This window comes from Eublepharis macularius, chromosome 8 (genome assembly GCF_028583425.1).
Source record: "Eublepharis macularius isolate TG4126 chromosome 8, MPM_Emac_v1.0, whole genome shotgun sequence".
NCBI lineage: Eukaryota > Metazoa > Chordata > Lepidosauria > Squamata > Eublepharidae > Eublepharis > Eublepharis macularius.
In genome coordinates, this window is record NC_072797.1 from 141,316,068 (window position 1) to 141,341,809 (window position 25,742).

Sequence of the window (25,742 nt, forward strand, 5' to 3'; positions counted from 1 at the left end):
AGAACAATGGCTTACAGTGGGGTGTTATCTGTATGACTGTAGCGTTTGTATCCTTCTACAGATGTGCAAAGAGAACAAGGGATTTTGTTGTCAGCCCATCCTCCTCACAGCTAATGAATAATATATTTGTGTTGACAGTTTGTTTTCAGTGGGTTTCTTCTTCTTCTTCTTTTTGTCAGGATGACCTAGAAGCATATAAAACTCAGAACCAGTTTTTGAATTCTGAAATCCACCAGGTTACTAAACTGTGGAGCACAGTGGCACAGAGAGAGAAGGTCCTTCTGATGAAAGTAAGGCGCCAAGTTACGTGCTGTTTGGCAGACTCACATCTTTGGTCACGCTGTTTTTCTCTCAGATGTGCAGAAATATTTCTCTCCCTCTGTAAAATACAAGCTCCCTGCGTTCCATCCCCCTCTCCTAACAATCCGTTTCACTTCACTGTGACCAATAATCAAAGGGCTATGTAGGTAAGAGTGGGCTTCAGGGCTCATTTCGAGGGGGAACGCGCAGGAACGCAGTTCTGGCAGTTCCCCAAAGAGGTACCATGTCAGGTGGCCCCGCCCACCTGACTCTCGGCCATTTTGGGCCCGTTTCGGCCTGGATTGGGGCCGAAATGGCCCGGATTGGGCCTCTGACGGGTGGTGGATCACTCTCTCGCTCAGCAGCGGCCCGATCCTGACCATTTTGGGCCCCTTTTTGGCCATTTTCAGCCCCATTTAGGCCCAGTTTCGGCCCTGATTGGCAAGGATTGGGTCCAAAACAGCCAGGATAGGTGATGCTAGGGGGTGTGGCATATGCAAATCAGTTATGCCAATGAACCACTTCTGGTGATTGAAAGGGGTGTGGCATATGCTAATGAGTTATGCTAATGAGTCCCTCCAGCTCTTTTTCTACGAAATGACCCCTGGTGGGCTCTAATCCTCGCTGTGCCATGGAAACTCACCTTAGACTGATCGCTGTCATTTAGGCTCACCTACTTATAGCATTTCTTGTCCTGAGGATAAAAAAGAGAGAAAGTTGTAAGCTACTTTGAGTCCCCGTTGGGATATAAATATCTAAACAATTTTTTTAAAATAATGACTGAGTTCACCAAAGATCTGGAACACCGTTTTCCCTCAGATCATGGGTATTTCTAAGAATGAAGTTCATGGCTGGCTGCCACTAATTTCACTGGAGAAAAGTAAGGTGCTGTACGTAAGGTTTACTTTGTGCGCTGCCGAAGTGGCTGACTATATTTGATGGCTTTGCCTTCAGTTATATGGATCCCATGTCGGGCACATGTTGGGAACAGGTGGATAAAATAGTGTAACTTTGCCAAAAGTGGGAAAACTTGGACTCTTGCAAGAAGCCAGTCGACCTCTCTTCAAGCCTGAGAACTGAGAACAACCTGCTCCCGCTCACCAGCCAGCGGGCCGAGGTGTACGCGGAGGCTGCGCCCCTGCCCACCCAGTAAGTGGGACGGGAAAGCCGGAGGAGGTTCAGAATTCTTAACAGACTGCGCTTCCCTTACGCATTTGGCGCAAAGAACATACCGATCATTTCTGAGCCTGACTGCAGCACCCTTTCTTTGCGTTGCAGTGTGCTCGACTGCAAGCCCATAACTGCCAGATGGAGAGCAAATACCTGATGATGTTGCGGAAGCTGCAGGGACTGCCAGGCTTGACCAGTGACCACGTGGAAATGCTGAAGGGCCTCGTACAGGAGGCGCTTCAGTGGGGCGTGAAGGAGGAAGCCACAATTCCTGTTCAGCCGAGCCCTATCAAGTAAGTGTGTGTGCGCGTGTGTGTGTGTGAGAGAGAGAGAGAGAGTCCAAGGGTGGTGGTTTTCATTTGCTCTTCTAATGGTGCTGGAGCTTAGGGTGGAATAACTCTGCCTCATATTGAACTGAATCACAGAAATTCAGAGATGAAAATTTGACTTTTGCTTAAGTTGGGTCGGTGCTGGGCAGGGGTCATTTTGTAGAAAAAGAGCTGCAGGAACTCATTAGCATATGCCACACCCCTTGATCAGGCCAAAATGGCTGGGATTTGGCTGCTGCCAAACGGGGGAGTGTTCCTCCCTCCGGCAGTGGCCCAATCAGGACCCTTTTGGCTCCAATCCAGGCCGAAACAGGCTCAAAATGGCCTTTTGGGGCACGTTTTGGTCTGGATTGGGCCCAAAACGGCCCAGATTGGGTCAGTGCCGGGCAGGGGAGGGGTCCCCTGCCAGGCACCAACCCAATGCTGGCAGTTTTGGTCCTGATCCAGCCCCAAACTGGCCCCAAATGGCCAAAAATGGCCATTTGGGCCCCGTTTGAGCCCAGTCAGGGCCGAAACAGCCAGGACCAAGTCAGTGCCAGGCGGGGGAGGGTTCCCCCACCTGGCGCCGACCTGTTTCCGGGCCCGATCCCAGCGGGAATGGGGCCAAAATGACAGAAAGTTGCCATTTTGGGCCTGTTTTGGCCCGGATTGGGGCTGAAATTGCCAGGACTGGGTCGGTGCCGGAAGGGGGAGACTTCCCCCGCCTGGAACCGACCCAATTCCGGCCCCTATCCCAGCAGAAAATTGCTGATAGTGGCCATTTTGGGCCTTTCAGGCCCAGATCAGGGCCGAAATGGCCCAGATTGGGTCGGAGCCAGGCGGGGGAACCTTCCCCTGCCCAGCACTGACCCGGTCCAGGTTGTTTTGGCCCTAATCTGGGCTCAAAAGGGCTGAAAAAGGCATTTTTGGGCCCAGATTTGGGCCAAAACAATTGGGGCCAGGTTGCTGCTAGGCGGGGGAGGGTTCCCCCAGCTGGCACTGACCTGATCTGCGCCCATTCGGCCCCTATCTGGGCAAAAATGGCCATTTTGGGCCCGTTTTGGCCTGGATCAGGGCCGAAATGGCTGGGACCGGGTTGGTGCCGGGCGGGAGAGGCTTCCCCCACCTGGCACCGACCCAATCCGGGCTGGTTTGGCCCCTGATCCTGGCCATGTCGGCCATTATCCAGGCTGAAATGGGCCCAAAATGACCATTTTTTGCTTGTTTCGGTCCAGATTGGGGCCGAAATGGCTGGGACCAGGTTGGTGCCGGGCGGGGGAGGGTTCCCCACCTGGCATGACTCAATCCGGGCTGCTTCAGCCCCGATCCGGGCCGTGTCGGCCCTTATCCAGGCCGAAATGGGCCCAAAATGGCCAAAAATTGACATTTTGGGCCCGTTTCGGCCCAAATTGGGGCCAAAACAGCCAGGACTGGGTTGGTGCTGGGTCCAATTCCGGCCGTTTTGGCTCTTATCCAGGTCAAAACAGGCCTCAAATCGCCATTTTGGGCCCCTTTCGGCACGGATCAGGGACGAAATGGCAGGGATTGGGTCGGTGCCGGGTGGGGGACGGTTCCCCCGCCTGGCACTGACCTGGTCCTGGCCATTTTGGCCCCAATTTGGGCCTTTTTGGCCCCAATCGAGGCCTCAACGGCCCTAAAGTCAGGTGGGCGGGGCCACTTGACTTGGGGGAACTGCTGGAACACCTTTCCGGTGTGTTCCCCCTTGAAATGAGTCCTGTGTCTAATCCATGGATGGCCTGACTGGTCTTCAGTCCATGAACTGGAAACTTCAGGTGGGTTGTAGAGCTCCATACTCTGGCTTGTGTTCCCCTGTAGAGCTGCTATATGTTTTGCTGCCCTTTGGAAGGATCATCTGCCAGAGAGCTTGCACAGAAAACAAGGGCACCATGCCTCCTACCTGTCTGAAAGGAACACTGGGCTTGCTCGGTGGTGGCCTGGATCTTGCTCAGGTTGCTCAGTGGTAGCCTGGATTTCTACCTGCTTCTCTGGTGCTGTTCCCTCACTCAGCAGACTAGAATCACACTAAACTGGCTGCCTGTATATACTTTAGAGTGCTCTCGAGCAGCACGAATCTTTGGATTGGTCTTGTGGTCCACTGGCTAGAAAGGTTGGCTGCCACTTGGGTCAGCAGGTATGGGAGTGGGAGCTGCTGCAGAGTCTGGAAATACTTGCTTTACTATGAAAGCTGTAGAGTACTCAAGGAGTCTCCATGGATAAAGTTTATTCCAGACCTGCAGGGAATTGATGTGCAGAAGCTTCAGATTTTGAAAATAGCACCACATAACTAACTTAAGGAATTAGACAAATTCATGGTGAATCTTCTCTTCTGCAGCGGCAAAGTAGGACTGCAAAGTTTAGTTTGCTTTTAATTGGTTGGATGAGTCAGTTAAGAAAAACCTTTTTGATTGACTAAAAAAGATGTTCTTGATCAGATCAGGCAACGCATATTTTAAAATATATTATTTTTAATGCAAGTACTTATCAAAACTGTAGGTGACAGCTGTCAACTTAGAAGAGACATTCTGTCTTCTTTTATACAACACAGAAGTGGAATACCTCTTCCTGCGGTAGCATAAACACGTATCATCTCAAAAGGAAGTCAGCTCTCTCCTTTGTCTTCAAAATTATTTATAGATATATGCAGATTTTGTCAAATAGTTAATTTATCAAAAACCACACAATCAACAGTGCAGCTCTAAGCATTGTTGCAGCCCTCTAAGCCCGTTGATTTTAAGAGACTTAAAAAGCTGTAGCTCTGCTAAGGATTCCTTTGTAAGATTTCGTTAATTGGATGATGACCCTGGCTATTGGCCACGATTGCTGGATGCCTCTCCTGAAAGCCGGTGTGTGGTGTAGCGGTCTGAGTGTCAGACTAGGATCTGGCAGAGCGGGGATCGAATCCCCGCTCTGCCATGGAAGCGCACTGGGTGGCCCTGGGCCAGTCATGCACACTCGACCTGACCTACCTCACAGGGTTGTTTGGAGGATAAAGTGAAGGAGAGACGAATGATGTAAGCTGCTTTGGGTCCTCGTTGGGGAGAAAGGTAGGGTATGAATGAAGTAAAATAAATAAATACTGAGATGCAGTATATTTCTGAAAGACGGAGAGCGCCCAGAGACACGCAGCTCATCCTTGCTGGAGTGCTGCATTAGACGGGTCTTAGCCTGAGACAGCATTCTTCTTGCCTGCAGGTTAAAGGGCAGAATGGTTTTAATCGGGAACTGAAGAGGGTGCTTGCTTTCCATCACGACTGCAAAGGCATGTTAGTCTATTGTTGCAAAATAAAACAAAAGTCCAGCGGCACCTCATTCAATAAATGCTGCTGGTCTTTAAGAGGTTGCTGGACGTTTGTTTTATTTGACTAAATGGGCCAGTTTTCACAGATGAAGGAAAATTTTGATCAAAGGAGCTACACAGCAAGGGCACACTCGCTTATTTTTTGATACTAGTGGTTATGTTAGTGTAATAGAAGATGTTAAATGTGGCCTCACTTTCTGACAGTAGGTGATGGCTTGTGTAATTTTTTAAAGTTACACTTGGTAACTTAAGTTATTGAAGGAAGTTTAGAATAACTGTATGATACTTCAAAAAGGCACCTTCTTTGAGGCCTTGGTAAGATGGGCGTTTTTAAATTTAATTGGGTAATAGACAAATGATTAGTCAATTTGATAGCTGTAGTAATTAGAGGTGGGCACGAACCAAAATACGAACCGAAGTTCATCACGAACTGGCCCAGTTCATGATTTGCGAACTGGCGGCTCGTCAGAGACCATTTCTGATGAACTGTGATGAACTTTAGGCTAGTTTGTTTGATTAGTTTTTCAGTTCATCACTGCAGACAGCCTGATGCTGATCAGTCCGTTTCCTAGGCAGCCAGGAATGGGCCTTCTGCAGTAGAGGTGTGCACCCGCTACTTTTTAGCTGATGGGAGGGGGATCCCCCACATCAACTGAAAAAAGCTGCAGGCTTTTGAAAGCAGCAACACTTTTCTTCTGTGAAGCCTCAGCGCAGTTTCAGGCTTTCAGGGCTTTGCAATTCATGTCACACTTTTTTTAAAAAAAAACCTTTGAGCAGGCATAGTAACGTTGCAATGTTGGAACCCATCCCTCCCCCGTTTTGCTGATTGGGCTGTCCCCTGCCCACTGGAGAGGCAATTGGTGGCGGAGTTTGGGGGGAAAACATGTACTGTTTGTTCCACTCTTTTTTTTTAAGCCAAGTCAGGGAAGAGTTAAAATGCTGCTTCTTCATCCCCTCCTAGCAGCTTCCCTGCCACTTTGTTTCCAAAGAGCTGTGCAAAATGCTTGGTTTTTTTTCTCTTTGGCAAAGCCCGAAACATGCCTTGGAGGGAGGGGAAAGCATCCATTTAATCCTTTCCTGGCTTTTAAAGCCAGGAGGAAAGTGCAGTAACATTACAGTGTTACTATGTTACAACACATTCTTGCCTTTGAAAAAAGAGTGTGAGTGCATACCCCAAAGGAGGAAGAGAAAAGTAGCCATTTAACCCTTTCCTGGCTTTTAAAGCCTGTGCAGTAATGTTACTATGTTACAATGTTACTATGTTACAACCCATTCTTGCCTTTGAAAAAAGAAAAGCGTATGTGCATACCTCAAAGGAGGAAGGGAAAAGCAGCCATTCCTGGCTTTTAAAGGCAGCAGGGAATAAGCAGCAACATTAGGTATCATTCCTGGCTTTGAAAAAAAAATAAGAGAGTGCTTGCATACCCAGGAGGAAGGAAGCCAATAGAGAAGCAGCCTTATGAACCTAACATCGCTTTAGCTCCTGGGGAAAAGGAGAGCAGTGGGCATTTTCTTGCCATGCGAGAAAAGTGTTGCTGCTTTCAAACGCCGGCGGCTTTTTTCAGCTGATGGGGGATCCCCCTCCCATCAGCTGAAAAGTGACTGGCATTTGAAAGGGAGGAAGCACACACCCCTGTTCTGCAGATCTTCTGCTGCCCTGGAAGTGACGTTTTGACAAACCAAACAAGCTGGTTTGCCAAACGGGACAAGTTTATGGTTCGTGAAATGCCACAAACCACAAACTGCACGGTTCGGCATTCGTGCCCATCTCTAGTAGTAATCTGATTCTCCACCCCTCCTGTTTTTCTCACTGGCCAGCCAATATGATGACTACGGCTTTATGACAGTTCCTGACTACGAACCTGAAGACTGGAAGCTTCTGGCAAAAATCCAGGCACTGGAGATCAAATCCATGCATCTCTTGAACCATGATGCTCTGGAGAAACCCCTTTCCGAGCGGTGGAATAACCTTGGAGAACTGATTCCCTCTTCAGAGTTAAAGAGTCTGCTGCGCTGTGGTGTCCCAGTCGAGCACAGGCAGAGAGTGTGGAGGTGGATTGTGAGTCACCAGGTGCAGCACATCCGTTCTCCGGGCCACTACCAGAACTTGCTCAAGCGGTGTGAGGTGGCCGAACATCCAGCTTCCCGGCAGATTGAGCTAGATCTCCCCCGCACGCTGACCAACAATAAACATTTCACATCACCTGCCTCCCAGCTTATTCCGAAACTCCGAAGGGTTTTACTTGCATTCTCCCGGCAAAATCCCACCATTGGCTACTGCCAGGGATTGAACAGGTAAGGGAATTTGTCTTTTTTAATTTTTTTTTTTTAATAATGAGATGCATTTGACAATTATTCCAAAGTACCATAAAAATAAGAAATTGCATTCATTGTTACTGCTTATAATTTTGGAGTCCAAATATGCAGGAATATCTGGAATCTGTGAGGGCCTCAGTGTTCGTTTCCGATAGGACGTTCCAGGCTCTTGATGCATTTCCCCCCCTTCAAAATCCTCTGGGGGAGTGTGTGACAAACTACTCCATGCCAGCAGGCTCAGAGTGGGTCACAACATATACTAAGTAAGTTAAAATAACAACAGACAATAAAAATTAAAATAATAATTTCGATACAAAGTTCAGTACAAAGTTAAAACCACATATCTAAAATGCAGCATATGATGTTTACTCCAGTACATCTTCCACTCGATATCGCAGGTGATGGGTAGGTGGGTAACAAAACAAGCGGACCGAAGGCCACAGCAGAGAGGCCGACCAGACAATTTGCCCACACCTCAGCTGCAGTCAGGCCTGGTGAAACAGCTCCTCCATCTTACAGGCCCGGTGGCACTGTAACAGGCCTCGCAGGGCCCTTGTCTCAATGGAGAGAAGAGTTACACCAGGCTAGTGTCAAGGCTGAAAAGACTCTGGCCCTGGTTGAAGCTAGGCAAACGTCCTTGCGGCCAGGAATCACCAGAAGATGTTTCTCAGCCAAGTGAAGTGCCCTCTGGGGAACATAGGGTGAGAGGCGGTCCCACAGGTATCTTGGTCCCTGTCCGCTAAGGGCTTTAAACGTCATGGTCAAAACCTTAAACTTGACCTGGAACTTGACTGGAAGCCAGTGCAGCTGACACAAAATAGGTCGTGTGTCCTAACCAGAGTCCTGGTGAGGATATGTGCTGCTGCATTCTGGACCAACTGTAACTTCTGGATCAGTCTTAAGGGCAGCCGTGCGTAGAGTGAGTTACGGTAATCTAGCCTGGAGATAACCGTTGCTTGGGTCACTGTGTCCAGGTTGTCGGTCGAGAGGTAGAGAACAAGCTGCATGATCTGGCAGAGATAGAAAAAGGCAGATCTAGCAACTGCCATGATCTGGGCCTCCGTTGAAAGGGAGGCATTCAGTACCACTCCCGGGCTCCTTAGCATAGGTCCCAGCGGTGCCCCATCCAGGACTGGGAGCCATATTCCGGAACCCATCAACTCTCGGCCCCCCAGGTACAAGACCTCCATCTTCGTAGAGTTCAACTTAAGTCAACTTTGCTTTAACCACCCATCTAATATAATAAATACATCTATTCTAGTAAATAAATAATTTTGGTGCGGCAGAGAGTTAGATGGGAAAGATGAACCTAATATTTAACAAAAAATGTGTTTTTCTTTGCTGTTTATGGTGGCAGGACTCGGGCATCGTAATTTCTGTGCTACTGTGGCACCTTATAGATGGAGGGATCTGTTGGGCCACTACTTGTCTGGCTGCCAGTTTAAACCCAATACCAGTCTCGAATCCTGACTCTTCACTGTAGTGGGGATGGCTCTTCTGCTCAGCTTTTTCATTATGGATTGCTGCATCCTGTAACCTTATAATCACTGGCTAGGTCCAGATGTCATGCAAAACCATAATTTCATTAAAATTAACTATGGCTAGTGTATTTTAATGCAGGTAACTTCACTAAGTAATGGTTAGTTGGGAGTATAGAAAACCAGGGTTTGAAGTAGGTTTATTAGCTATAGTTGTTCTTAAGTATGGTTTTGTGAGATGCAAAAATGTGCAAATCTGGCATAATCCTGGATTATTACTCAGCATTGCCCTTGCTACAGTGCAGGCCAGGATACCCGCTGGATCTCCGCAAGGGATTAAAGGGAAGCAGGAAAGGCAGTGAAGTTGTCATTTGCCAAGGCCATCCAGGATTCTGAATGTCCACAAAACCCTGTCTTCATACAGCAACCATAGTTAAAATAACCCATGTTTTCATGTTGTGTCTGAACTGAGCCACTCTGTTGGAGAATGCTTGGGTGTCTTCTGAATTAAAATTCAAATTTCTGCCTTTGTCCTCTGTGGCTGCAATCCAGTCAAGCGATATAAACACAAGAAAGGGAACCACTTACAAAGCTGGAGACTTCTTTAAAGTTCTGCTTTAGAGAAGCAGGTTTTCAGTTCAAACATTGAATGGAACAGTGCGTTTGCTCCTGCATTTCTGCATGCAGTGAGAGTTTCAAAGAAACCCCTGACTCCCCTGGACTCTTCACCATTTCCCTGTGATGGTTCCCCTCTGGTCTGGGGAACTACGCTAGCGATCGCCATTTCCTGCACCACAGTTGTGAAAATCCCCAGTGTAGCCTATAGGAACAACTCTTGCTTACAACGCTCTCTCTTCCATCCTAGATTAGCAGCTGTAGCCCTGTTGGTCCTTGAGGAGGAAGAAAATGCTTTCTGGTGCCTAGTCCACATTGTCGAGAACCTAATGCCTCCAGATTACTACAGCAACACGCTGATAGGCTCACAGGTAAATCTGGCACGTTCAAGGCTCTGTCAATTTCACCTCTCAACACAAGGGTAGTTTAAAAAGACAGAGTGGAGATCGCTCCCCAGAGGGTTTGTTAATTTCATCTTTGCCTCCCTGAAGGCTCTGTCAATTTCACCTCTCAACACAAGGATAGTTTAAAAAGACAGAGTGGAGATCACTCCTCAGAGGGTTTGTTAATTTCATCTTCGCCTCCCTGAAGGCTCTGTCAATTTCACCTCTCAACACAAGGGTAATTTAAAAAGACAGAGTGGAGATCGCTCCTCAGAGAGTTTGTTAATTTCATCTTTGCCTCCCTGAAGGCTCTGTCAATTTCACCTCTCAACACAAGGATAGTTTAAAAAGACAGAGTGGAGATCGCTCCTCAGAGAGTTTGTTAATTTCATCTTTGCCTCCCTGAAGGCTCTGTCAATTTCACCTCTCAACAGAAGGATAGTTTAAAAAGACAGAGTGGAGATCACTCCTCAGAGGGTTTGTTAATTTTTTTTTTATTATTATTAAATTTTTATTGTTATTGTAACATTAGATGTAACTAATAACCTTCAAGTAACAAACAACATTTCAAATTTGAATGAAACAAAAACCAATATACAATACGCAGTTAGACTTACATCCTTAATAGTTAACATAGAGAAAAAGTAATTCCATGTAATTACACAGTTATACTATCAGCTTAATAGAAGGAGAGGTATCCATTGTTTGTTACAACTTGTAGTATTTTCGAGTTGGGCTGCATATTGTTCTTTTCTATGTATTCCAGAAATGGGAGCCACTTTTCAATAAAATTAGTATTTTCTGTGAGTTGTACTGCATTTTGCATATCATTGCTTACTTTTTCTAGAATGAAATGATTCCAAACTTTAGAGAACCAGTTTTCGATTGTTGGTAATTTTTTTGATTTCCATACTGTCGCTATGGCACTCTTAGCTGCTACAAAAAAAGAGGCAATGAGCTCCTTTCTGATTTTGGGGACGTGTGAGTTTTCCCACAAGTCTAAAAAAATCATTTTTGGGTCAAAGGGGAGGTCGTGGTTTGTGATATCTTTAATTTTCATTAATATCTCTTCCCAAAATCGTCTAATTCCTTTACATTCCCACCAACAGTGGGCGAAGGTTCCCTCCCCGCCACAATTTTTCCAACATTTTGGGGATGATCTAGCTGATATGTGTGCTAATTTTTTGGGTGTTAGGTACCATCTGTGAATCACTTTAAATGTTTGTAATTTAGTTATGTTGACTTTCGAGGTGAATATTCCAGATGTCCATATTTTTTTCCAAATCTCTGGGGACTGTTCAATTGCACAGTCCTTACCCCAACTAGATTGACAACTTAGCTGCTTGTTCTCAGTGATGTTTAGCAGAAGGTTATATAGTTTAGCTATCATGCCTTTTTTTTGTCGTACTGGTGAGTCTAGAAATTGTTCAAATTCTGTCAGAGGTTCTTTCATGATATTCCTTAGCCTTATTTTTTCTGCCATGTGTGAGAGTTGTAAGTAATTAAACCAATGTAGTTTTTGTTCTAATTTATTCTCTATATCTACTTTCTCTAGGAGACCTAATTTTGTGGATATGTCAACTAGTCTAGTTATTTTTGCTTGATGTAATGATAGGATAAGTGATCGATCCCACTCTGGTAAAAACCATTCTTGATTTAGGAACGTAGAGAATCTAGATATTCTGGGAACAATTTTGATCCTGATTTGGTCCCATGTCTTTAAGATAGATGGTATCAGGAAGCTTTTTTTGATGCTTTGTGGCCTATTACTTGGTTTGTTCCAAATTATGTCTGTTATGTCACTGAATTTTGAAGATGGTTGTATGATCATAACCCAATCTGGCTGAGGGGAGTTTGAAGTCATTTGCAAGAGATTAGCCAGTCGTGTCGCTGATTGATATAGGTATAAATCTGGATAATTAAAACCACCGTTTGCTGATTTCCTCCTCATAGTAGTGAATGCAATTCTCGGGTGCTTGTTTTGCCATAGAAATTTATTAATTAATATTTGCCATTGAGCTATTTGTGATCTATTTATAGTAAGAGGGATCGCTCTAAACATAAAAATAAATTTTGGTAATATAAAAGCTTTTATTAAATGAAATCTGTCATACCACGTGAGCTTTAATTTATTCCATTTGATAATATCTAATTTAATTTGATTTATCAATTTGAGGTGATTCAATTTTATAAGGTCTTTCAGGTTGGGGGTGATTTCAACTCCTAGGTATGTAAGATTTGATGGGGACCATTGAAAGCTATATATTGTACTAATTTGTTGGACCGTTTTATTATGGGTGTTGATGGCAAGATAGTAAGATTTTGTTTGGTTAATTAATAGTCCTGATATTGCACCAAATTTTGTAAGTAGAGATGAAAGATGGGACAGTGAACTTAATGGTTTGGTCAAATAAATCATCATATCGTCCGCGAACAAGCTAATTTTAAATTCTGTGGAGTTAACATTTATTCCCTTTATCTGTTTGTGTTCTCTAAGGGCAATCGCAAAGGGTTCTAGGGCGATTGCAAATAGAAGAGGGGATAGGGGGCAACCTTGTCTTGTACCTCTTTTAACGTAAATGTTTTCTGAGTATGTAGCGTTTACTTTGATGTTTGCTATAGGTTGGTGGTATATAGCTTCAATTGTGTTTAAGAATTTTTCTCCAAATTCCATATGCCTCAGTGTTTTTAGTAGGTATGATATTTCTACCGAATCGAAAGCTTTTTCGACGTCTAGTGATAAAAAGATGGCTTCCGTATTGTTTTGGGTGCAATGGTCTATTAAGTTTAATGATTTATAAATGTTATCTGTAATGTCTCTTTTTGGTATAAATCCTGATTGGTCTGTATGAATGTAGTTAGAAATGAATGTATTTAGTCGATTTACCATAATAGAAGCAAAAATTTTATAATCGTGGTTGAGTAAAGAAATAGGGCAGTAGGATGCTGCTTTTAGGGGATCTTTTCCCTGTTTATGGATCACTATGATGTCGGCTCTCTCCCATGTGGGTGGCATTACCCCCTTTTCCAGAATCGAGTTGGCTAAATCAGTTAGATGTGTTGCTAACAAGCTCGTAAACTTTTTATAAAATTCTGCCGGGTATCCGTCCGGCCCTGTGGCTTTATTATTTTTAGCTGCTTTTATTGCATCCATTGTTTCTTGGATAGTGATGGGTTTTTCTAGAAATGTTCGGTGTTTTTCCTCTAATTTCTTGAAGTGTTTTAGTGAATTTAAAAAGTGGAATATTTTAGTTTGGTCCGGATTTTTTGATGAGTATAGTTGAGTGTAAAAGTCTTTAAAGACTTTAAGGATTGATTCCGGTTTGTACTGCATTATATTTTTACTGTTATGAATTCTGTTGACTGTGTTTTGTATTCTCTTTTGTTTTACTTTATTTGCCAGAATGCGTAAAGTTTTAGGTGTATTGGTCCAATGTGACTGTTTGATAGCAATCAGGTTTTTGTATATGGTATGACTTTCCAAGGTTTCTAATATTTTCCTTTGTGTTAAGAGATCCCTGTATATTTTTTTGCTGCCTGTTAATTTATGTTTATTTTCTAGTGCTTTTATATTGCTTATTAACTCACATTTTTGTTTCAATTTTTCTTTGTTGATTATAGCAGTAAGGGCTATTAAATGTCCTCTGGTCACTGTTTTTATCGTATCCCAAAATATGTGTATCCCAATTTCTTTTGAGAAGTTGTCTGTAATAGCTGTTTCAATTATTTTGCCAACTTCTTTAATTGCATATTGATTGTATAATAAATGTTTCGGTAAGCGCCATTGAGTACTGCTTTGTGTTTTAGCACCGAGATTAAGTGTCATGGATACCCAAGCATGGTCTGAGATTGTGTTACTTCCTATTTCTGTTTTCTCTATTTTATCAATTATGTCATTAGAGCTAAGAAGATAATCAATTCTTGTGTATGTATTATGTCTTTGTGAGAAGTATGTGTAATCCTTTTCTCCCTCGTGATAATGTCTCCATGTGTCAATTAAGTGGTATTTCTGTAGTATAGCTGCTAGTTTTGTTATTTTGGTTTTTTTTGATGTGTGTACTTTGTTAAAATTTGATTTGTCCAGTTGATGATTTATTATGTAATTTAGGTCTCCTCCAATTATCAAATATCCTTCCTGAAATGAAATCAATTTTTGTATTACTTCCTCTATAAATTCTAATTGGTTTGCGTTTGGAGCATATACTGAGGCTAGTGTGAGCGTGTGCTCCCCTACTTTCCCTTTAACGAAGATAAATCTGCCTTTTTTATCCTTAAATGTTTTTGTTTGTTGAAATTGTAGGTCCTTTGCAATTAGGATGGCTACTCCTCTTGATTTGGAGTTTCCAGTTGCGTGATACTGGGTTTGCAGCCACCTAGCTTTTAGCGAATCTGTATTATTATGTCATAGATGGGTTTCCTGCAGAAATATAATTTGAGGTCTGGTTTGGGCTAAGTTCGATATCACTCTCTTTCTTTTGATTGGATTACCTAATCCTCTAACATTGAAAGTTAAAACTTTGATTTTAGAGCTCATTGTCTGTTTTGATTATAACAATTACTTGTGCCTTTCTCTTTTTTTTTTTTCCTTTTTCTCCACCTGTATATATTCCGAATTCACTATATATCTTAACTGTTGATTAATATACAATCCTAGTCTAAATTGAGTCCTTACAACTATATGCGATTGTTCATCTCTATACCAGCACTTTTGATTAAGAGACAGCAAGAGAAAGAAAAAATAAAAATAAAAATGATAGTATCTGGTTCACTGTTTCTTTCTTTCTTTCTTTTTCTTTTTCTTTTCTTTTCTTTTTTTGAGTGAATTGTATGGTTATAACATCAAACTTATCAAACAATCAGTATTCCAATCTTGTAACTTCTGCTTATAGTTCTCAATTAGGTTTAACAATATAACTATCAATATAGTTGTTTTAATATCATAATAATCTTATTTACTATGTTATTTCTTAATGTCTATATTTAAATTACTCTCTTTAGGTCGATATATAGAAATTAAAGTTGCAAGATTTCTCTTATTTTCTACACGATAAACCTTCCCTGATTTCTTAGAATTCAATCCAGTCAAGTGTTTACCAGTTATACCCCTCTAACTCCTTATGTTGAATTGACTTCTTCCTATGTTTGTACTCTATATTATTGTTCTTTCCACTCTCTTTCCTTTTCCTGTATATATATATATATATTTTTTTCTTTCTATGATATTTAGTCTTTGTTACAAACTGTAAACTACTCCTATTATTTTCCTATTCCCCTCCCACTCCCTATGCTCTCCCTAACCCTCTTCCTTTTTCTTACCCTCCCCTTCCCTTTTTTATACTTATAGATTATAGTAGTAATATATATATAACAATTTTTTTGAGATTTTTTTTTAATTATTTTATTGTATTTTTTATTATTATTTTTTTTTAATATCCTTTTTCTTTCCTTTTTTTTTTTACTCCCTCCCTCCCTTACTATCAAGTTTTTTCCCAAAATTTTGTGTGACTATTTACTGAGCTTATATAACTAACTAACTGTCCCTGTACCTTCCCCTTACCACCCTCCCTCCCTCCCCTCAACCACCTTTGTGTCTTAGTAAGCTGTAAATTCCACTTGGATATTATTAGTATTCTATGCTACTGTAATAAAGTGTTCAAGTTTAGCTCTCTCAAACTGCTGAGTTACCTTCACTCACCAGTTGTGGAAGTCTATCTCACTCCCCTTCCACTTATGAGAGCTAAAAAAAACTCACGTGAGCTATGTTGAAAGCCCTTCCCCCCTTCCCCAAAACCTCTATAGTTACATCTCTATTTTCAAGTACTACAACTTGATAAACAGTCAAACCGAAGTATATTTATCCAGTTTTACCAGTTTGTGGTGTTGTAAAAATAAGAAGATTTAAGTGTCTCTGATGGGGATCTTACTCCCTTTCTGAGGAGATAGTAAGTCTGAAGATTTTCTTTTCTGATTTTGTTTGCTCATCTCCATTGGTGTTTCTAACCCGACTGCATTCAGTAGCTCTAGTCCCGTATCGATATCAGTTGCAATATATCTTTTGCCATGATGGATGACCATAAGTTTGCTTTGATCCTGCCATTTGTATCTCATGTTCGCTTTTTGCAGGGTCTCAGAGATTGGTTTAAGTTCCCTTCTTTTAGCAAGCACTTCTTTTGGGAGATCAGCGAAAATATATATATGTTTGCCTTCGCATTTAAATGATCCCCTTGCTCTAGCTTCTTCCATTATCTTCTTTCTTGTCCTCTGGTCGGGTACCTCTATGATTATATCTCTCGGGCGTTCTTTGTTTTTGTTTTGTTGAAAAGGTCCCACTCGGTAGGCTGTTGTGATGTAGGGGAAGACTCCTTCCTCAAGCCTTAGTTGTTTAGCTAGCCAGTTAGCAATGAAGCTTATGAGATCTGTATTGTGTGTATACTGTTCGTCTATTCCTCGTATCTTAACGTGATTTTGCCTGGCATTGATTTCTAGCCTTGTTAGTCTGTCTTGCTGCTCCGTAATTATTCTTTGCATGTCTGTGACGTTTTGCTGAGCCTGCACACTCACGTCCAGAGCTTTTTCAGCTTTTTGATTAGTTGTTTGTAAGTCACGTTTTATGTCCATGAGTTGTGCAGTGATAGGGTTAATGAGTTTGGCCATTTGGTCTACAATGTCTTGTCGTAGTTTTTCGAGTTGGGGATCTAGGTATTTTTCTGTAGCATTTACCTTTCTCACATCGTCGTTTGCAGCGAGTTCCGCCATTTTGTTTCTCTCCAAGCTGCTGCGTTCTGTCTCCACCGATCCTCCTGAAGCCGCGAAAAACGTCTGTAAGTTTTTAACTGCCTTTGGATCGTTTTTCTTTTTCTTATTGGAGTTTGTGTACATTATTTTCCTGCAAATTTTCCTTCGTTGTAGCGAGTTAGGGCGAGATTTGGATTCGGGGGGATTGGAGCGCTCTCAACATGCGTCCATTCCTCTCCTCCGAGGGTTTGTTAATTTCATCTTCTCCTCCCTGAAGGCTCTGTCAATTTCACCTTCCCTTTAGGGAGGCGAAGATGAAATTAACAAACCTTCTGAGGAGAGATCTCCGCCTGTTCTGTTTTTTAAAACTACCCCAGAAAGGTGAAATTAAACTATACTTCCTGGCTAAGATTCTGTCTCCCTACACTTGAGTGCCACCCCCCCCCCCCCGTTGTGGCTGCTCTTTTGTCTTCAGCCAGGTATGATATCTGCATAACTAAAAACTCTGGGTGCAGCTTAGAAAGCATTTGGCTCCACACACACCGTACCTGTTCTCAGTTCAGAGGCACTTTTGATACCAAACTTTCAAAAGAAAGCATTTCTTCAAAAAGCTCACACACAAATTATGTAGGTTAAATACGTGCACATATATATATTAATTATTAAATGCATAAGCTGCCCTGGTGATTGTTCAATCTCTTGGGCTCACAATGCCTAGATAATCTCAAAACAATTCAATTAATACTTGCAGTTTAAAATCAGTAATCGCAGATGTTTAAAAAGCATAGATAATAATACAAAGAAGGTAAAAGACAGAATCGTTCATAAGTGTTTAAGAGATGGTCAAATTGGTTTTAATAAGAGAAAGCTGTTAACAACTGGAAAATAAATGAAAAAGCTTAACTTTTCAAACGTGGGGAAATTATGTGTTAAAAATGGGCAACGGATGATAACCACTGTCTTTTGCCACATTGTGTAAGCCACTGAATAAAAGAGACATGAAGTTCTCTAATGTATTTAAACATCATTGTGATCAGATTAGCGTCAAGGGACTGAATGTTGCTGAAGTGGAACAACTGGGCTTTCCCACCCTTTTCAAACATGTCTTGTGGCTTTATTGGATTGAGGAGTTTCTAAAATAATACCGTAAGAAGATAAAACATAAGAAGAACCAGGGCTTTTTTTCAGCTGGAACACAGTGGAACGGAGTTCCGGAACCTCTTGAAAATGGTCACATGGCCAGTGGCCCCGCGCCCTGATCTCCAGACAGAGGGGAGTTTAGCTTGCCCTCCGTGCCGGGCAATCTAAACTCCCCTCTGTCTGGAGATCAGGGGGCGGGGCCACCGGCCATGTGACCATTTTCTCCAAGGGCAACCCACTGAGTTCCACCTCCTCTTTTCCCAGAAAAAAAGCCCTGAGAAGAATTCTTGCTGGATTAGGTAGATGGTCCCTCTAGTCCAGCAATCTGTTTTATACAACAGTCAACAAGTTGTCCTGGAGGGCCAACAAAAAAGGGCATAGAGTTTGAGGCCTTCCCTTGATGTTGCTTCCTAGCAGTGGGCTTCAGACGTTTGCTGGCTGGTAGGCACTGAGGGACCTCTCCTTTATGAATCTGTCTGACCCCCTTTTAAAGCTGTCTATGCCTCCACTGGCAGGGAATTCCACAGTTTAATTTCAAACTGCTGTATGGAATATATAGCAACATATATTGATATTATATATTATTATATAACAGTGGTTATGTAAGTCAACAGTTTCAATTTTAGCTAGTTGGGGAGGAAAAAAAGAAACTGGTACATACTTTTATATCAATACTTTCCACTTAAGCATGGTTTTCATACACTGATAAACAAAGGTATTTGGCCCTCTGTGGTATAGCTCTCACAGACAGTAGGTGAAGTGGTAAACTTGTGTTTCAGCACAGGGAATTTTAAAAGAGTATGTTCAGTTATTTTGGCAAAAGCTCACATTCAGCACCATATTGAGGCTGTCACCTAAAGTTCATCTCTGAATGTTGATGCTACATAATTTGTCATGATTCCTAAAAATCATTTCTGTGGTTGATCTCTCATAAATTCTTACTGAGATGTGCAATTACACTGTCTTTAAAAATATGTGAACTTGCTGGTCCCCCCCTGCCCAAGTATATTCAGATGCTTTTTAGTGTTGGCTAGTTTCCACTTCTAACATACTCTGCAGAAGCCAGCTGGAAAGTCGTCTACTGAATTTGTGTCTGAAAACAATGCAATGCTGCAGTAAGTGGCCAATGTGACAAAGAGAGCTGTGGTTCGCGAAAGCTTATGCTACAGTAAAGTTGGTTAGTCTTAAAGGTGCTACTGGACTCTTTACTATTTTGGTCAATAATTGTATTTTTTGAAAGGTAGCTGTGACTAACAGAAGCCCCATTGAAAATATAGAGACTGTTAACTTTAGTTGGATCAAGTCCTCTGTAGACAAGGCCTTTTTCAGATGGTTGCACGAGCGGTTGAGTAATTGACACAAGGAAGATGAGTGGTTGTTCTGTCATCTATTTATTTCCTAAATGCTGAAAGATTCTTGTTTTCAGTTCCTTCTTAATTTTCCGTTGGGGAACAACCTAGCAGTTGAACAAGTTCTGTAACATAATTCCTTAACACTTTGGCTCTCAAAGAGGTTGAAAGAGTTTGCTTACGTTGTCAGTTTTGGATAGGAAAGTAACGGGCATTTTTGGTAAAAACACTGTATAGACTTAGGAAGTTTGTTGAGAGCACTTTTGTTCAGTGCAGATCTCATATTTTCTAATTTCCTAACCACGGTCAGGAGCACACTGTGAGCTTGCATGCTCCTTCCTTCTGGTATTGACTTTCCTCCCCCCACCCCCCATCCCCCACCCCCACTTAAGTTTGGAAGTTACAGCCATGGATAATGTTGCCAAGTGCCGAACTGTAATAGAAGCAAGTTCGCAAACTGAACTTTAGGCTAACTGCGCTTTGTGAAAACACCAGTGCCAACATAATGGTAACTATGTTTAGCTCACAAAGTGAAGGGTATGTACATATACCCACTAGCGACAGGAAGAGAGGGAGGATTACGCAAGTCTATGGGATTTCGGAATTATGGTATTTTACTCGCTTCAGTATGCTCCATAAATATTCGGAGCATACTGAAGTGGGGGGAGGCAGCCCCTCCACCCCCACCTCCCATCCCCCCCCCGGACAACCCCTCCACCCCCACCTACTTACCTGGCCAGAGGGAGAGCGGGAGGGTCATCAGCTGGGCGGTGGGTCAGTGTCGCACCACCTCCTGAGCCTACAGGGCAGTGGGGAAGGCCGGAGCCGCAGCCTCCAGCCCTTCCTGCCCCTCAAATGGCTGCGGTGGCCGTTTGAGGGGCAGGAAGGGCTTTCTCCGCCTCCTCCGGCGCTCTGCGGCCCCACGGGCAGCAGGGAGGGCTGGAGCCACCACTGCCGCCGACAAGGTAAGTCAGGGTGGGGGGCTGGGGTGGTGTGATATTTAAAGGGCCCCGCCGCTGCTCACAAGCAGCGGCGGGGCCCTTTAAACTCAGCCCCAAAGCTTTCCAAAGCATTACAAATGCTTCGGAAAGCTTTGATTTGGGATTTCTGAATCACTGGCCCCGATTCAGGAATCCTGAATCTTTACGGATCGGGTCCAATTCGGGCATTTTTTCCGAATTGGATTCCCGAACTGCACATGCCTAATGGGATGCTCCCAATCACCTGTCCATATGCAGCTACCTTATACTGAATGAGACGATTGATCCATCGAGGCCAGTATTGTCTTTCAGACTGACAGTGTCTCTCTGGGATTTCCAGTAGATGTCTTTCATACCACCCCCTACCTGCTTCTCTTAACTGGAGATGCCGGGGTGGAACTTGGGACCTTCTACATGCCAAGCAGACGCTCTATGACTGAGCTGTGTCCCCCTCTCCATAGCTAGACTCTGGGCAAATATAATGCTGCTTACCTGGCAGATGTTTGGGATTGGTTTTTTTTTGTATTGTTGAAGGCTTTCACGGCTGGAGAACGATGGTTGTTGTGGGTTTTCCGGGCTGTCTTGCCGTGGTCTTGGCATTGTAGTTCCTGACGTTTCGCCAGCAGCTGTGGCTGGCATCTTCAGAGGTGTCACTGTGACACTGAGAGATCTCTGTCTTTTGGTGCTACACCTCTGAAGATGCCAGCCACAGCTGCTGGCGAAACGTCAGGAACTACAATGCCAAGACCACGGCAATACAGCCCGGAAAACCCACAACAACCATTTTTTTTTTTTAATTGAGAGGCAGTCTTTTTTATATATAATGAAGTTTTATTAGAATTTTTAACTTTAGTTATAAAAAAAATACCCAAAGAAGACGTATTTCTAAAAGAAGAAAAAAAGCAAAAAAGAAAAAAATAAATTATATGAATAGGAATACATACCAATTTTCCTTTTGAAAAGGTATAACAATGTTACATATTATATACTAACTGTCATGTCTGTGCCCTATCTATGCCATTATTTGATGCTGGCCTGTTATTCTGAACCAGTGTTTAATGCTGTACCTTGATGTCATATTGCCAATGCAATAACTGCTTTCACAGGCTTACTGAAGCTGCAGGTGTCTTAGCTAATGGCTTTGGGAGCTCTCAGTGCGTCTGACTTTGTACACTGCTTGCTCCCATAAATTACTGCGTTTCAACTTTAATCTGCTTTCTCAGTGTCTAGACTTGATAGTTAAAATACGTAAGATGTTCTCAGGACGGGTTCGCTCCAAAAGTTATGTTTTACTGATGGGAGGGGGGAAAGGAGTAATTGTGTTCTTTAAGAGGAAGGGTTTTCCCACATGTTGCCATTCCTGTTGACCTGTTTTTACTGCTTAGTTGCTTTCCTTGCTTCTGAGTAATCCTATGGACATATCTGTGGAAATAATCTGATTCCTGAATAAAACCTTTTAACCAAGAGCCTGGATTCTTGCTGTGATGGTACAGGGGTCTATCTGCCATAGCCTGTCATTCATAGCCTGACACTAACTCTAAAATTACCATAAATAACTGCTTTATCTTTCCATCTAGACATTCTTTCCCTCTCTCTAATCTTCGAAAGCACAGATCATTCGTTCATCTAAACCAGAGGCAGTCTTAGTGATTCTGGGCCCTTGGGCAAAATTCCGGACGGGGCCCCAGAATCGCTGCCAGCCCCCCACTGCTCCCCCTTGCTGAGGCCAAGCAAGGGACGATCCTCGCCCCATGCAAGGTGGGTGGGAGCCACCGTGGCTGTTGCAAGCCTGCTGCCTAAGCCACAGCTGGGGCAGGTGCAAGTGGAGTGAGGAGCCTGATTCTCTTCTTCTTTTCCACCTTTGGAGGGAGGGGCCATAAGAATAGTATGGGGCCCAGGGCAGCTGCCAGTATTGCCCATTGACTCCCTTTCAAGCAAGGTTATTCTTTAATATTCCTGTTTTTTGTGGAATTCAGGTTGATCAAAGAGTCTTCAAAGACATTTTGTCCGAGAAGCTTCCCAGGCTGACAGCTCACCTGGAGCAGCACCGAATCGACTTGGCTCTTGTGACCTTCAACTGGTTCCTGGTTGTCTTTGTAGACAGCCTTATCAGTGACATCCTCTTCAGGGTCTGGGATGCATTTCTGTATGAAGGGACAAAGGTAGGGAAATCCTTTCCATCCATCCATGAAATCTCATACACATAGTTGGTTGGTCTCCAGGGCAGAGATATTTCAGCAGCACTGGTTAATTTGGGCATACTTCTGCAACCTTGGATAGTTTTATTGAATCAACGTGTTTCTGTCTTAATGCTGCTGTCTTGGTAACCTATGAGGGCAATGCTGTGATTTCTGACTCTTGGCTGTTTTTCCTTTTGCTCCAGGTGATATTCCGTTACGCTCTGGCAATCTTCAAGTATAATGAAGATGCCATCTTGAGGATCCAAGATAGCCTAGAAATTTACCAGTACCTTCGTTTTTTCACCAAAACAATTGGCGATAGCAGGTAATAATAATGGGATTCTTCCTTCTCATCACGAGTTCGGGGTTTGGACTGGTGGACAGACTTCTGTTAGAGATTTATATAAGGAAAAGCAAATATTTAGTTCTGGAAACTGGAGAAGTGCTGAAAAGTAAACAGAACAATCCAGAACAAAACCATAGATTGGATGCCACATTCTCTGAGGAAAATTGGAAACCAGGAAATCAAGCAGAAGTAGATCACGGCTAAAACGAGTTCCCCTTAAACAAACCAGGTCTGTTAGTGCAGTTCCTCAGAAGCTTTTCAAGGGTTCTTCAATGAGCGGATTAGTAATGGCACACACACTTCTCTGAAATACAGCTTGCCCACCGCTAGTGATCTTTCCCTTAAATGTACAGACAGGTAGCATTATGCGTTTTGGGGTGCGCTCTTTCTCTGTTCACAGGGTGATGGTGAGACCACACAGGCCTAGTTAGTTCTCTGTGAGAACTGAGTGTACATTGGGCAGAGCGCATGCCCCAGAATCCCTGAGGAACGCACCAGGTTTCCTTAGAAGACATGTGGAAAGATTTCCCTCAGGTGATTAGATTTTGGTTTCTAATAATGGTCAAAGCAGTAGGATGGCTAAAGACATGGGTGGGTGTTCCTGAGGAGTGCGGTGAGAGGGATAGATTGAAGAGTCTGGGCCAAACAGCCCTTATGCTTTGAGCCCTGGCCTCTGGGTTCAGTTCCGAAAGCAGTCTTTTGAGGGAAGAGAGAGAGCATGAGGGAATTGCCTGAGCTCTTCAGGGCACACATTCAATCTTGGCTCCTGTTTTTGCCCGGCTTACCCATTCCCCCCTGTGCAGGAAGCTGATGAGCATCGCCTTCAGTGACATGAATCCGTTTCCCATGAAGCTGCTGCAAAATCGGCGCGGAGCGCACAGGTTAAAACTGGAGGCCGAGCTGAGAGAACTGGAGCTGATAAAAGCCCAGTACGTGAGGGAACAGGCAGAACACGTGGCCAGTCACCTGGATGGCACTGTGAGCGAGGATGAAGAGGAGGCTTAACGCCCGTTTCTTCTGTTCTTCAGACGTTTATTCGTCTCTCAGAAAGAAAAGGGGGCTGTTGTTTTGTTCAGGGTAAAATAAAGTACCCTTGAGCGCTGAACGGAGGTACGCTGCATTGCTTTTCAGCGTATCAGAAACAAGCATATACTGTGTACAGCTGTACTCGCCAATGTTCTTTCCAGATACAGCACACGGTGAGCTGTGGGCTGGATGACACTGCGCTATAAAATGTTCACTCTTGTCTTTCTGGATCAGCCCTGGGTACCGTTCTGGAGGTCTGTCCTTTCCGCTTTGTCCATCACTTGGATTTCTTGACCTGTGTGGCTTCCAGTATCTGGCACCCAAACAGAGAAAACTTACTGATGGGTTGTTGCTGAGATGAATCAATTGCCTTTATCTTCTGGTAATGCAGTGGGTTGAAGACACTCCGGTTAGGACACTCAGGGTTGTGGAGCACTCAGCTGCTGGGTTCTGAAGCCCCTCTACAGCTGCCATCTTTTTCTCTCTTTTTTTTTGGCTGCCTTTTGGAAGGATCTGCTGCTACTGCCAATGCATAGAGGGCAAGGGTGCCACACACCCTATTTCTTTTTTTCACCCTTGCTGAGATGGTGAGGTCACGGAACAGTGGAGAGGATTTCTCAAAGGTTTTGACCCTTGGCTGGTGCTTAGCTGTGAGTCTGGAAAGTTGAAGACCACTGTACTGATGAAACACCAACACTACACAGCACGTTACTGATTTCCTCTCTTGTGCACTTCCTACTTTCCTAGTGGGGGCCAGCAGCGTGTCTGCATATATGTGCATAAACATGTATATTCAGATCAAATTTAGTTCCTTGACTGTAATTAGCCAGTTTAAGGTGATTTGGGATATGTATCTAGTACACTGAAGGTGTTAAATTCTTTTGCTTTTCAAGTTTCCTAACAGAAATCAGTGAGTTTGTGTGTGTGTGTATCTTTGTGTGTGAAAGAGAGAGAGATGCGTATGCACTGATTTAAAATTACGTGCTTGACAGAATGCGGTAGGCAGATGGCTTGTATCTTGGGGGAGTCTTGTGTTTATTTAGCACTTTAAAGTCTGTGGGGTTCCATAATTTCCTTCTTTCCTCCAGCTCCCACTCATATATGTGGTCCCCCCTCTACATACAGATGCTCATACAAATAATCCGTTTATGGTAAATATGTGTAGGGCTTCCTCAGCAGCAAGAAAGCTGCGAAGTTTTAAAATTCTTCCCATTGTTCTGAAGCGAGATTGAAATCTAAGCACACACAGCCCTTCTCTTAGTGGGTGACTAAATGAACAGTTAATATTTCAATTAAAAAGGCACTGGGTTGAACTTGCTGTGTGGTCACAGGCTCTCCCCTAGTAGTGTCGGCTTAGGATGATCCTAACTCATGTTTCAGAAGCATCAAGCATTTGGTTATACACTGTTTGCAATGTGCTTTTCACAGTTTTCTCAAAAACATCTCTCAGTCTCTGGGCTTGAACCCAGAACCTTCTAGTCTGATGTGGAAATTTAGCCTGGTGAATTACCTGAGACTTTGTTTCTTGGATCTGAGCTCTCTTTAGACACACAAGTGAGCAGGGGTTTTCAACAGTAGCCTCTGCTGTTACGAGGTAGGCTGGAGCCTCGGATGGGCCAGGCTTTAGATAAATATCCGGAGTCTTAGAGCCAAGCTACAAGTGACGTCTGACACAGGTTGGACACTAGTCGGCTTCCCTCAAGTTTTGATGGGAAATGTAGGCATCCTGGTCTTGCAGCTGTAATGGAGAGCCAAGCTGTAAAACCAGGACGCCTACATTTCCCATCAAAACTTGAGGGAAGATGACAAGTGTCCAACCTGTGTAAGGCGTCACTTGTAGCTTGGCTTTTAGTCCTCAGCTAGTTAACAGTACAGTACTTTCTGCTTCTTTCAGACCTCTGCTTTCATCTTGGATATCCTGGGCCGCAAATCCAGACCTGAAATGGCTGTGCGTGGTCCTGGCCTGCCCTTGATAGACTCTTGTTGCCCACTCAAGCCGAGCCCGGCCCTTAAAGAGAGGAGGAACCATCTGGTTTAGGCCTTGCAGCTTAGGCGAGGGCTCTAGGGCTGTGCCTGTGGGTATTCTGGCCACATCTG

The 25,742-nt window shown here is 43.6% G+C and overlaps 1 protein-coding gene across 3 annotated transcripts in view; it reads left to right on the forward strand.

Moving 5' to 3' along the window:
• Nucleotides 1-25,325, forward strand: part of TBC1D2 (TBC1 domain family member 2) — a 43,626-nt gene extending 18,301 nt beyond the window's left edge. For all 3 annotated transcript variants that reach the window (XM_054987078.1, XM_054987079.1, XM_054987081.1), the window contains 7 exons: nt 180-290; nt 1,579-1,763; nt 6,916-7,392; nt 9,757-9,877; nt 22,070-22,255; nt 22,477-22,598; nt 23,423-25,325. In XM_054987078.1, the coding sequence (XP_054843053.1) occupies nt 180-290; nt 1,579-1,763; nt 6,916-7,392; nt 9,757-9,877; nt 22,070-22,255; nt 22,477-22,598; nt 23,423-23,624 (1,404 nt within the window). In that variant the 3' untranslated portion in view covers nt 23,625-25,325. The remainder of the gene's footprint in view (nt 1-179; nt 291-1,578; nt 1,764-6,915; nt 7,393-9,756; nt 9,878-22,069; nt 22,256-22,476; nt 22,599-23,422) is intronic.
• Nucleotides 25,326-25,742: the final 417 nt, after the last annotated feature.